Source organism: Charadrius vociferus, unplaced genomic scaffold, assembly GCF_000708025.1.
Source record: "Charadrius vociferus isolate BGI_N301 unplaced genomic scaffold, ASM70802v2 scaffold68, whole genome shotgun sequence".
NCBI classification, from domain to species: Eukaryota; Metazoa; Chordata; class Aves; order Charadriiformes; family Charadriidae; genus Charadrius; species Charadrius vociferus.
The window spans coordinates 3,117,194-3,131,141 of NW_009649946.1; the positions used below are offsets into that span (position 1 = coordinate 3,117,194).

Consider the following 13,948-nt stretch of genomic DNA (forward strand, 5'->3'; position numbering starts at 1 on the left):
ACTGCAGCGGGACTGGGGCTGCTCCTGACGGCATGGCAGTGTCGGGCAAAGCCTGTATCGGCTCTGCCAGTACCACGGTGTTTAGCTGCCACCCTGTAAAGAGGAGGAGCAGGGAACCTGCTCAGCTGTAACAAGCTGTGGAGTTAGTCTTCCCTTCTTGCTCAGGAATAATCCTGTGCTCAGAGGTGTTTAGGGAAAAAAAAATTATTCCTCAGACACAAAGGGAGAGATGTCAACAGCAAGGGCGGTGATATACCCTGAGCCATCCTGTCCCACACAGATACTGGGACAGAAAGGGGAAAAGGATGACAGAGCAGTTCCACCATAGTAAAGCCATTTGTTACCCACACCCCACAGACCCTATTTATCTCTGTCACGTTAATTAGGTTAGGGAGATGACTCTGGGAGGGCCCAGACGCCAAGCCTGAGGACTCCAGGTCATTATCATGCCTACTGAGAGCTGCACATAAACTCCAAGAATAAGCCAGGCTGAAGCAGGAGGACACCCTGATGTATCAGCTCTCCCTGGGGGTCCCACTCTTCGCCAGCCCAGCCCAGCATCCTCCCCGTCCTCCCTCCCATGCAAGAATGCAGCGCTGCATACCTGCCTTAATGAAGTTAATATCACTGGAATGTCAACCTGCAGTGTAAGGCTCCATCTACAAAAACAGAGAGGTATGTCCCTCCCCAGCCCTACGTGGGTTGTGGGTTTTTCCTCCTTAAACTGGATTAGTGGTGAAACTTGGAGATCTTTTGCCAGATGCTAAAACTGTCCCTCCTTTGAAAACAACCATCTCTAACAGAGATGAGGGCACCACATTGCAGCACCTCAGAGCAGTGCTGTAGAGGACAGTATAGAAATGCACAGATGGCCGCCTTTCCAGAGAAGACAGCGTCAGATCTGTGGATCCAAACAGGGCTGGATACTCAGCAGGTACGAATTGCCATTGGTTCACTGGACCCAGCGGAAGGGCAACAACCGAAAGGTACTAAGAAGCTGGCTTAGAAGCACACATGCAAATACGCACCCATCCACCTGCAGCTACTGACACTGAGTTCATGAAACTCATCTGAGCACTGCCAGTGAGCTTAAAAATATATCATCTTCTTTTAAAAGGTTCCCTCATGTACGTGTGCGCAGATGTCAGACTGGCACAACACACCAGTGCACTGCACTACAATCCCAAGAAACGCATCTAGACAGCCAGCCACATTTCTCCCAATTTCAGCTTTTAAGAGCCCTCAAACGAAATGGAAAGTTTAAGCTGTAAAAAAATCTCACTTCAAATTAAGCAGACACCAGAAATGCAAAACATTCAAGCGCTCCTACTCTGCAAAATTACCTTAGCACATTTATGTATTTAAGCAAATACAGAATGTGCATTGTTGCAAAAAAAAACCCCAAAAAACTAATAGGGCAGGTCTGCAGTCAGAAAAAAGTGACAGTTCCAGTGAGTGATGCAGATTTACAATAGGCATTATTTACACTGCAGGGAAAACAGGAATAGAAAATTATGGCTCTAAGGCAGGGTCAAATCAGTTCCGAGTCATCGTTACTCCAAAAGCCATTGTTTTGCATTAACCAGTGCCTCTCCATTTTTTATATAAGGTAAGTTCCCTGCAGAGAAGATAAGTAATGGTGAACACAAGAGATCCGTTCTTCTCCTGTGCCCCTTTTGGGCTAGGAGCACTGAGAAATTCCATAGAGAAAAGTCCTGTCCTACCAAGAGGCAGAGCTCAGGCCCCATTGGCAGCCAGGAAGGTCCAATTAACACCTTTGGTTGAGTCAAGTATATTTAATTTTATAACTGTTTAGACACTCCAGAAGATTAGGATTCGAATAAAATATGAATTACTGCAAAGTCAAACTTCCACATAGTAAGCATTTTCTGCCTTAAAGAGAAGGGGGAAAAAATTATCCTCAGCTATAACACTTAGCTTCTCCCAGATGCTGCAAGAAGCCTCACAGCAACACCACTGTTTCCCTTCAGAGGCAAAAGGAAAGAGACCGGGAACAGAACAGAGGGGTGCTGGGGTTAGGAGAGCACTAAAGCTTAAAAAACCCCTGAACAAACAAACAAAAAAGAAACAAAAAACCAAAACAATGCTCAAAAATACCTCACAACACATGCTGTAGACCTCACATAACCTGTTTAGCTTCCCTGAATACCAGCATGGGTTTTTTTGTTTGCTTATTGAAGAGGAGCTGGCTACACACTCCGTTTGCATGTGGAGCGCCCCAGGTTTCCAAGTGCTAGTGGCCTGGGAACATCACTATCCACATGGCATCTGCTCCCACCATCTCTATATAACTTCTGTATGCTCCTGGTGTCACTTTTCAAGCCAACAGAAAGAAACCTCGTCCACTTTTCAGTACCTGGTTGATTCATTTACCAAGGGGTCTAGAAGAACTTGTTTCAGGATAACCTTGTGTTTTTAGCTTTAGTTGGAAAGTACACGTATCCCAAGTGAAGAAGGGAAGAACCACAAGAGAGCCTGGGAGTAAAGCAAGGGAGGTCCTGGCTGAGGTGACTTTACCTGGGATGGACAGAAGGTATATGGAGGGAAGAATGAAAGGAGGCAATATCGGGAAGCCCGAGGTTACATGCCTGTTAGGAACTGTTGAGGTCTCAAGACTGAGATAAAGGCTCAGTCATTCCTGATGATGGATAAGTACTGCAGGAATTTTATGTTGGCATCTTACAGTTAGCAACAAGGCATGCCCAGGCAAAGATCTTTGCACTTTTGGCAGTATCACAGGGGATTCTTCTGCACAAGAAGAGCTGCAGAACCATTTCCAGCACTGCTCATCCAGGAGCAAACAAAGCCCTTGTAATTCTCAGGCAGAAGAGCGCTTGACTGGATGTTGTAGTGATGCTGAAGAAGCAGCAACTGACGGCATGTACAGGCAAAAAAACGCCTTCCTAGGAAGAGACCATACAAGTACTGCCAAGGAGTTGATATATACTTTTTGAACACCTGAACCTCTGCAATTCCTTCTAGGTGGCACATTTCTGCACGTTTTTCTTACATTGCATTTAACTCATTTGAGGTATCAAAGTCATTATAACAGAAGTGTATCTTAGGTTAGAATACAGAAGAAATTAATAAGGGAGATGCAATTATCCAAGCAGATTTAAGGGAGGAGAGACAGAAGTAGGGATAGCGGGGAAGGACTGGGGAATAAAAATCACCAGAGGTTATTTTGGAGAACTTCCATTGTCATCTGTCTTCTTAAGAGACCCTTTGTTATAATAGATACTCACATAATATAAAGATAACATGGTAGCGTATTCCATCCATGAACTTCAGTACTGGAGGATACACAGATGCAGAAGTGTTAAATGGACAGAGAGAGGTCTAAGCAGAGTTAACCACCAAGCTCCTTGCTAAGCATGTGCTGGGAGGCATGGGTCTGACAAGGCGAACTGCCATCGCTCTAATAACCGAAAGATGACCCTCAAGGCAGGGGAGCTGAAGCAAAGGGATTTGGTTTTTTTGAAAGCCACCCTGGCAAACTGATAAGAGGACACAGAGAGACGGTGGCAGGGTGTAGGAGCTGCAGGCTTGCTCCTTCCCACTTGAAGGCTTCCATCTGCTTGGGTCAAGCAAGGTTTGCTCCTAGAAAGGAAAAGCCCAAGATTCAGGATCACAGAGATCTGGGTTATAACAACAAAGGAGGCCTGGCTGTTCTTTGTCTGCTGACAATCAGTTTTGTTTTAGAAGACTGAAGTGTGTCGCTGCATACACTTTCCGATAACAAGAGGGAAACCTCCAGCAGGGCACTAGATAAGGTTGACCCTGCAAGAGAAGCTGCAATGTAAGACCCAGCTGCTGAAGCCTATGGAGCCAGCTTGAATCTGGCAGGGTTGCAAAGTCTTTCACTGAGCAAACTACAAAGAAAAAAATGCACTTCAGCAGCAACAGCACACAAGGTATAGCCTGCTTGATGACCTGTGACAAAACTAGAAGAGCAACACGTCCCAGGATTTGTGCCAGTGTGGCTTCCCATTAATATACACTCCTGAAGTTAATTTTCAAAGTGATCAAATTCTTCTTATAGATGCAAGATTTTTTGGATGAAAGGGTTTTTGTCTTGAGAATGAAAAAACTCAAGAGCAAAAGGGGTAAAAAATTCTGTTCTGCCACCATTACCATTAACTTAAATCCTGAAGCTTGCCCTCAGCATCTGCAACAGTCAGAAGTGAAGGCAACGAGTTTAGGCAACAAACACTGGAAGACAGGCTCCAAGACCTAGAGCTTAGATCTCACCGCATTCGTGAATTGCAGTTTGCACAGTGCTTTGTGGTGCTGCTTTCATTTTTGCCACACTTAGGGGTTAAACTTCTCTTTATGATTAAGCAGCCCAACCTCTCCCCCTCACACACATACTTACTACCAGACCAAATGAGCATTAGTCTATCTGTACAGCGTCTGCAGGTCAAATGGGCTCCTAATCCAGATAATCCACCCAGTGTGATTGGTTACAGTTCTGTGGAAATCCCTTAATTTTCATTCTCTTGCCACTGCTGACAGTCAGGGTTTTGTTGACAAATTAGCAGCAAGGGAATGGATGCAGGTGGATTAGAATACCTTGTTCTGCATATGGAAGCATCACACTGCCAAAAATAAATACACATTAACAAACGGGGAAATATCCCCTTATTAAAACAGGGCAGTTGTTTCTTAAAAAAATGACATCTTAGAGCTGCAGTGCAGAAAGGTGAAAGCACAACGCAGAAGGGGAATACTTTGGTCTGAAATGCAGAGGTTTCCTCTCTGGTTTTCAGAAATCTAACCCACCCTTGCCTCACAGACCAGCCTTCAGTTCGCAGCCTCCGCAGGATGTACACCGCCTCACTACCTGGCCAGGGCAGTTGACTTAAGTACTCACAAGACAACCCTGGGGATTGCAAAACTCACCCAGGCCTCTCCGCAGCCTGACGGGACTGCTTCCCTTTCTTGAGACGACAACTCGCCATCAAACCAAAAATCCCTGAAAAGCAGCTGATGCCTTAAAGGCTACTTCCAAATGCCAGAGATGGAGAGTGCTACATTTGCAACAGATGCAAGACCCCACTTACCACTGGCAGCAAGGGAGATGTTCACCAGTCTGTTGGCCAAAACAGGGGGGTGGGTGTGGGAAATCAAGTTGTGGAACAGAAAACCAAAAGACTCCCTTTGCTAGAGCTCTGCAGTAATAAACCTGGAGCTATTTTAAAAACAAAATAAAATTAAGGAAACTCTACAACCCACTGCACAAGACTCTAGACAGCAGCTTGCTGGACTTGCCCAGGTTTGCTCCCTCCCTCGAGAGCGGGCTGCAGCCTTCCCAGGGGCTGCGGCCATTCAGGCTGAGAAACTCCCTGCCGACACTTTCCGGTTGTCCGGCCCCAAGTTTCTTCAACAAAGGCACAAACAAAAGTAAATCATCTCCTCATCCAAAATCCTGGCACCTGCCTGGGTGGTGGAGGGAGATGGCTGTCAGGAGGAGCCAGGGTGACCATGAGGAGCCTTCAATTAAGCAGCTTTACAAACTGAGCTACAGCAAGCAGGAGTGAGGAATAGTCAGGAAAACAAAACAAAACAAAAGATAGGTTAATTCAGGCTACCGGGCTAGTGCAACTCTTTTCCTTGATGTTTTTCTAAGAGCTTTGCAAAGAATTAGCTTCTCTAAAAAGGAAGAACACTTTTGTGAGCAAGAAGATTGTTTATGCTTAAAGCTATGGGCAATATACTTTAAGGTCTAGTCAGCACAGCTTTATTGTGCTGTTTGGGTTGGGGTAGTTATACTGCATTTCCAACAGGCTGAAAGGCATCTGCCACAATAGGGTACTTTGACGCCAGAGCCCCTCTCCTTGGCAGGGTGAAGGAAACTGCTCCACACAAAAGGTGGGAGGGAGGGAAAGAAAAAGCAGCTTACAGAAAATATGAAACAAGATAGATATGGACAGGGAAAAAAAGTGAAAGAAACACAAGGAGAACGAGAGAAGAGCACCTAATTCAAAGAAAAGGGGAATGAAATTGCTCTGTCTTACAGGGGAGGACAGGAGCTTGAATTTCACCCAAGACATCCTGCAAGTGGAATAGGCAAAAACTGGTGTTATAAAAAGGTGATGGAGGGGAACACTCACTGGAACACAGCAGATTTGTGAAAAAAGTTAAGAGCATTCAGGTCTTCCTCACATCAAAAAATCCTGTGCTGGTTTAAATGCACAGATGCATTTGTTAGCTACTGGTTTAGTTATGTTGATGGAATCTCTTAGAGACTACAAACCTTATGGAGATAAAGAACTTACTTTAGTTTTAGTTTGAGTACTACGCTCAAAAAAAGAAAGAGTTCCTAGAGAACGAGAGCAGAAATGAAATGAGACAAGTAAACTTAAAAGAAACTATTTTATATCCCACATACTCATAAGGAGTCAAAAGAAACCTTATTCAGAAGGACTCATAAAAGACTATTCTCATTTCTATGAAACAATATCTAGAGTTGCAGCAGTAAATAACACACTTGAGAAAAATTTTGGAGGAAAGAAAAGACCTTCCCACGCTTTTGAAAATGTGGGGAGACAGGATAAGCAGGACAACAGGTCCATTTCTAATTAGTAAGAGTTGAGGAAGGGAGGGTGCCAATGCACACACCATCCTAGAAATGTAGTATCTCATATCAGTTTGCTCTTTTAAGGCATCATCTCACACTGTTCCCTGGTCAATACCAAGCCGTATGACGAAGCAGACTGGACTTCAACCCACGGACTAAGAAGTTTTGTATTTCCCATGCGATATTTCAAAAGCCAATGTCCCCCACACAAGCATTCAGTCCCCTCAAACCTTTTGAGTTTCCTCCCCCTGGTCCCACATTCTTTGCATGTGACTTCAGAAGATAAGTAACACTTTCAGCCCCAAAGTCCTTTTAAAATTCACCTCCTGTTCAGCTACTGACAGTTTTGAATTCAGTGACAAATATGTTGGCTAGCAACTTGGCTACAGGAGAGAAAGAAAACCCCACAAAGAGGTGGAACATAAGAACAAAGGAGGAGAACAAAAGCCCCCCCTCTTCTCCCAATTTGTCTGCCCACATACCAAAGATCAAAAGAGCTTGGAGAAGTCTGTGCATAATCTACATACTTTGTGACCTTATTACAATCAAATTCCCCCCAGGCACGGCCGCTGTGTATATATGCACACACTGTAAATACACAAGCGGGTCTGTGGACATTTGCCAAGTCATTTGCTCCGTGCATTGAGTTTGCTTACTTTTAACAATGCTGAGGCCAAAGAAGTGAGGCTCTTTAATCTTCACTAAATCACAAACTTGCTGAAAGAGCTCCTGTCCAGTGGCTTTGACCTGAAAGAAACAACCAATCCAACATTACAGATGGCTCACACACCTGGATGGAGCAATTCGCCTTCTTTACATTGGCCAATGCATTTTTGGGTACCACAGCAAAAAAACAAAAAAACCCAAAAAAACCCCAAGAAACCCAAACAAAAAAAAAAAAAAACACATAACACGCTTTGTTTTCAGTTGTAGTATTGCTATTATCACAGAGTCATAATCAACATGTCATTCTTCCTCCCTCACAGTGTCAAGTGGCTCTGCTCAGTATGACATGAATTAAAAGCTTCCTATCTATTGGCATCTTTGTGTAAGAATTTGGAGCACTGCTGGAGCCCTCATTTTGTGCAGCACCTACCAGGGTATTTATAGGTGCTCTTACAGAAAGTGTGTTTGTAATCACAGAAATGAAAATACTACTCTCTTGCAGAATACTTTTTTTTTTTTGAGAGGTTAAGAGGGGAAAAAAAAAAAACAAAACACCACAAAAAAAGAAAACTTTCATTCAGGAGAAATGAAACCAAAAGTACAAAAACAAACCCAAGACTGCATGGTTTGAACAGAAACAGCTCATGTGTTAGAGATGAGGTTGCTCTGTACCCCACACAGAAGAGCTGTCCCCTGCTGGCTTCTGGTCACACAGCAATTAACATCTTCATCTTCTGAAGCTGTCACCAATGGCCTATGAGCTCTTGCCCATTCACACTGAGACCTTCCAGTACCTCTGCCCCACGTCACGTCATGCATGCACTGAGGAAGCACTAGGAAAGCAGAGGTCCCACCATACGCTGCCGCAGGGGAGTGGAGGCTGGGTGATACCTGCAAGCACGGTACAGGGTACGAGAGCGCCGTGGCACAGCAGCACAGCTACTGAACGCACTGGTCTAACGGGGGAGCTCAGGGCACACCAGCGAGAGCATGATTCTGGCTACCTGCACGTGCAGACCTGGATGTGTATTATGATCGGAAACTTCCCTCACTAAATGTCCTCCCAGCTGTAGCCTCCTTCCCACCTGCCCCATGGCACCACCCCAGGGTAACAGACAGACAACCACAGGCACAAACAAACCCACCCCCAACCCTCAGAGGCGTGGGGGAACAGGGAGAGATGAACAACACTGACACAGACGTGCTCAGCTCAGCCCAGGGTGCAGCCAGCTTCAGCTGCAAAATGGGCCAGAACCTCTGAATTTCATCGTGCCGCTGCTGGAGGATGCAGGTGAGCAGCAGCAGAACAGCCTTCCCAAGGAGGGACGGTGCAGCGCTACCTTCACAGCAGCAAAGATGAGGGGGCAGAAGTTGACTAGTGAACTCTCCTACAAACTAATCACTGCCATCAAACTAATCACCACCATAATTCTTCAAACCCTTTTGGTGCAGGCGTGCCACACTCCTCAAACCAGCTGCACTCCCCTCCCTGCCCTAGGATGTACCATGTCAGTAGACACGGACAATGGGAAACTGGAGGTCATTTAAGTACTCATTTTCTTCTATGTGACAAGGCATCACTAGCCAGCCACTCACCACTGCTTTATCAGGAGCTTTGAAACCTGTGCTACACCAATACACACACAGACACGCATGCGCATATACGTGCTTTGGGGTGGGAAGAGGTAGTGCACAGTTCGCTAAGACCCAAAAACCACATCTGGGTCTTGTTATGGGTTCCGTGTGAGACTCCACCCTTACAGTCTCACACCTAAATGCGGTATTTGCTCAGCCACTAAGAACATGCAGTTGGAAGGGAAAGTTGGGCACGGATCTGTCTCCTTTCCCAAGCAAGCAAGCTCTGTGCATGTTCTTCTATTCGAGAAGGACTCACCAAGGAAGAGGTGACCTACCTCTAGCCAGAATGGTTATGTGCATACACCACGGCACAAGACTACGTAAAAGCTATACGATTGGGTAAATTCTGTACGTGGCATGCTTTCACACCTAAGGAAAGAAAAACCTGCTTTAGGATACTTAGTTCTAGGGAACTGAGCCCTTCAATGTTTTGTGACACTCAGCTCTAAAGCAGTGATTTAACCAGATTTCGTGCACAGCAGGTATGTGAGCTACCACCTTGTCCATTCTCCTTTTGGCACTTCCCTTCTATATCAAGTTTTACTCCAAGCCTCCAAGGCCATGCAGCACCGATCACACTTGCAATCGCTGTTCCCTCCTCCTGCCTTCCCCTGTGCTCAAAGCAACCAACATTTCCTTTTGCATTTTTCATCTGCACGCTTCTTTTGGCCTCTCCTCCCTTTGCATATGGTTCCCATGCCAAGCTCCATCCCAGACATGCCATGAATCATTCCTTCCCCTGACACTCAGCTTGGCCCGATGTCAGACTTGGGGCTTCTTCACACACGAAGTTTAGTCCACAGTGAAGTCAAGTACAAATTTACAGAAGGTAACTGCTACTCCAGGGTCATTCTGTGTGCAAATATTCATGCATATTGGTTACTTATCTCTATTTGTCTTGGTCCATACACTTTATAACATCAGCTCTCCTGCTCACAGAACAACTGAAAGACTTCAGACCTATGCTTTGCCCTTCCTCAACACACAGGACCTCACCAGACTTCCTCCCCTCCAAAAATTTCTGCTCACGCTCCCACCCTTTCTCCAGCAGCTAGAAAAGGAGCAACATCTGCCGTGGCTGCTTCTGAACTACCCGAAGAGAGGCAGGGTGGCTGCTTGTCCTGCTCCCCTCATTGGCAGCCGGACCTTCGCTAGCATAGGTGTCTCTCCTTTATTCAGCTGCTACCACCCCACAAAATTTTCAGAAACCTAGTCATAAAAAAGTAGTTGATATTGATCAAAACTATCAGGGGCATAAGCCACACTGCTGGCAGATAATCAAAACTGAACACTGCTCCAAGAGCTTTGGTGTGACCAATACAATTTTTAGTTGCACCATTCTCACTCACAGCCTGCTTAAGCTCCCCCTTGGTGCTCACACTCCATCTCCCCACTGGGGCTGCCTGGAGCAAGGCAGACTGCTTTGCTCTGTGCTCTGATGTTCCTTCTCCCCAGCAGAAACCTCCCACTTTGCCTCGCTGTCCTCGGGGCGGCTGGTGAGCTGCAGCTCCCACTAGTTCTCCTCACTGCTATGCTTCTCCTCATGTCCGCAGTTGGTCCTGGGAAGACAGTTTTCCTCCTCACCAACCCCTCAACTTAATCTATACATCCAGAAAGGTGGACACCAACGTTAATTAAGAGATACGTGATTATGGTGGAAGAGACTTTAAAATGGCTCCTGCTCCTCTCTCTTCATCAGCACTATCTACGAAGGGCATAAGATAAATCCATTTTAAAGAGTGGGCTTCAATCTACCTGTGACCACATAAAACACATATAGGTAAACTCTTATCTGGAAGGGTGGAATTTACATGAGAAGGGGAGAAAGGAATTACCTGCATAAACACTGTGCTTATCTCGGGAAGGATCTATAATTTATTCTGCTGGAAGGATAATCATTCCTACCTACCTCACTGAGCTGCAAGCTTGTTTAGTATTTGCATTCCACACTGAAGAGGTTAAAAGGCTTTGGAAATCTTAAGTAGTGGCATTATTATTCTAATAAATGCACAAAGTATCATCTGTGGTTGTGCTAATTAAATTTGGGTTCTACCAACATCACTAGAAAATTGCCTTGATGTTCCTTTAGAAAAACAAAAAGATCTCTCCAGCTGTGAAATCTTAATTTTTGTTGTTGTTTTGAAGGGGTGTTGTGGTAAAGACAGAAGCCAAATGAAAAGCTGGTTTTGGTGACTTGCCCAGCTGTAACAGGTCATGTTTCACTCTCTATGCAATTAGGACACAACTGTGCATTGAGGTCTCATGTTTTGGCCCAGGCAGCTATTCCCTTTCACATGCAGGCATCTCCACGTACTTATTTTCCCAGCTTCTCAGCCACCAAAGCAAGGGGCAGAAGAAGCAAGTAGGGAAAACGTCTTTAAAAGGGCTGCCGAGGGGTGCTGTGACAGGGACCCCTCTGTGGGACAAGGCAGCGATGCTCAAGGTGCCCTGACTCTTTGGAGGGGCTGCAGGCAGGAATGGTGTGGGACACAGCAACTTCCCTCTATCCCTGCTAGCGCTCAATGCAAAAGGCCATTTCTTATGCTTATTAAATACCCTGAAGGTATTTAAAAGACGTGTTGATGTGGCACTTAGGGGCATGGTTTAGTGGGGGACTTGGCAGTGTTAGTTTTATGGTTGGACTTGATGACCTTAAGGGTCTTTTCCAACCTAAATCATAGAATGGTTTAGGTTGGAAGGGCCCTTGAAGATCATCGAGTTCCAACCCCCCTACCATAGACAGGGACCCCTCCCACTAGACCAGGTTCCCCAAGGCCACATCCAGCCTGGCCTTGAACACCTCCAGGGATGAGGCCTCAACAACTTCTCTGGGCAACCTGTTCCAGTGCCTTACAACCCTCAAAGCAAAAAATTTCTTCCTAATGTTTAATCTAAACCTGCCCTCTTCCAGTTTCAAAACATTCCCCCTCATCCTATCACTACATGCCCTAGTAAAAAGTTCTTCCCCGGCTCTCCTGTAGGCCCCCTTCAGGTACTGGAAGGCCGCAATAAGATCTCCCCGGAGCCAGGCATGATTCTGTGATTCTCCAGGCATGATTCTGTGATTTTTATGATAAACTGCAGGTATCCAGGATTTACCATATGGTCTGAGCGCTGCCTAAACTTAACGCAGCAGAGCGTGACCCAGCCGTGTGCCCAGCTCAGGCACGGGCGCAGTGGTGACGGGGACAACCCTGACGGCACCCTGCCCTCCTGCACGCCACTCTGCCCCTTCCCCCCGAGCAGGGCGAGCTATCTCAGATCTTTAGCCTCCCTGAGAAAAGCTTTACGAAGGTGAGATTTAGGGTCAGCCACAACAGACCATTGCTCTGGTCTGCACACCTGCCACCAAGAACTTAATTAAATCATCATTTTGTGGCTTGCACAAAAGCCGGCAGATCACAAAAGCCTTCTGGGGTGGTAGATGGGCTGGGTTTGAACCGGTGACTTAGAAGCAGAGCACCCCAGATTCTGCCCTTAAAGCCTTGTTCCATCCAGTCCTTGTGGCTGTTTCAAGTTAACGATGCCACACTTCAGGCGCAGCAGGTAGGAAAATTCCTACATGGATTTTGAAGATTAGCACGCATAGTTTCAAAAGCCACCGTTTCAATTAAGTGCTTAAAATAACAGTTCACCTCAACTGTCTTCTCCCCTTCTCCATCCCAGGGAGGGGTGGTAGTAGTGGGGAAACCCACCCAAAACAAAGCCAAACTTCCCCCAGCCCACACACGAGTGCCCCCACTCACAGGAGAGCGCTTATCTCTGAGGCTCGCTTGTCACCTGAACCTGAAGTGCCTCTGTCAGCTCAGTTTCTCACAAGTTCAAGGAGCAGCCGGCGTTGCACAAAGAGGCACGGGGCGGTGATGGACACCGTGCCACTCTGGGCTGCCTGCTGACCTGGCGCTGCTGTCACTCATGCACACACACTTCAGCACTTGAAGTGGCGATCAAAGGAACGAAGCAACTTACCTCTATTTTTTTTTTGTGTACAAGTACTCAAAGGAGGGAGAAAAACCCTCCATGGTTGTTTACTCTGCCTTAGAGTCTTTGAAGAGTTCTGCAGGCTATCAAAACCAGAAACAGCTAAAACGCCAGAGCAAATGGTCATGTGTTGGGCACGCTTGCTAAGTCATCAACGCATTTCAGGTGCAACATTTTTTACAAATTGTTAGATTATCATCTGTGGCCCAAAAAAAAGAAAAAAAAACCAAACAAAAACCCCACACTCTGAGAGAATAAAAAAGAAATAACAATGGAAAAAGAGCAGAGGGGACACCCTATCGGAAAAAAACAACCGGGACTTTTAAGGAACTCTGCAAATGAGTGGAAGCTGCCCAATTAGAAAATGGAGCACCAATTACCCTAAGCTGGCTAATAGCCTTTCGGTCAGCAGACCGGCACCAGGCTTTTGGGAGAACAATGGGAGCTCATAAGAACTGCACGGCAGCACCAGCCAGCCAGGCCAGCAGACCTCCCGGCTCCCCTCTCGGCCACTCACCCCGACGGCCAGGCTGAGCTGCTCCCGGGTGGGCAAGAAGACGCAGACGTTCCGGCTCTCTGGCTGCATCCTGCCGGCCAGCAGCGCCCGGCTCATGGTTGGGCAGCTCCGCAGAGGTCCGGGGGGGTCTCCTCTCCGGGCAGGCGTCAGGCTCCCGTCATCCCACACACCTGCCGAGAAGGTGAGAGAAGAGAGCATCAGTGCCATGTCCCTCGCCGGCGCAGGGAGCAGCCTGCAGCACGTGTTTGACGGGATGTTTTCCCTCGTTGCGGTTTTACAGTGCCACAGTCAGCATTCCCACCAGCACTGCGGCACAAACCAGGCAGAGTCAACCTTTAAATAGCACCCGAGTCCCAGGAGAATGCCATAAAGCAATCGCATCTCCTTAGAATAACAAACTAGACTCAAGGTTTTGAGATGCATGTAAGTGATAAGGCAGATGACACCACGGGCTGCTCCCCGAAAATGCCCGCGAGAGAGGGGAGGGCACCCTGTCCTTCAACCGGGTACCTCTCTCCTGCCCACAGCGGAGGTTTCAGTGAACT

The 13,948-nt window shown here is 46.7% G+C and overlaps 1 protein-coding gene across 1 annotated transcript in view; it reads right to left on the minus strand.

Annotated features, from left to right (window-relative positions):
- FRMD1 (FERM domain containing 1) overlaps positions 1-13,499 on the minus strand; it is a 31,304-nt gene extending 17,805 nt beyond the window's left edge. Inside the window, exons 1-2 of the mRNA XM_009891459.1 lie at positions 13,404-13,499; positions 7,258-7,348 (exon numbers count right to left, since the gene is read on the minus strand). Of these exons, the coding sequence (XP_009889761.1) occupies positions 7,258-7,348; positions 13,404-13,499 (187 nt within the window). The remainder of the gene's footprint in view (positions 1-7,257; positions 7,349-13,403) is intronic.
- Between the last annotated feature and the right edge of the window lie 449 nt (positions 13,500-13,948).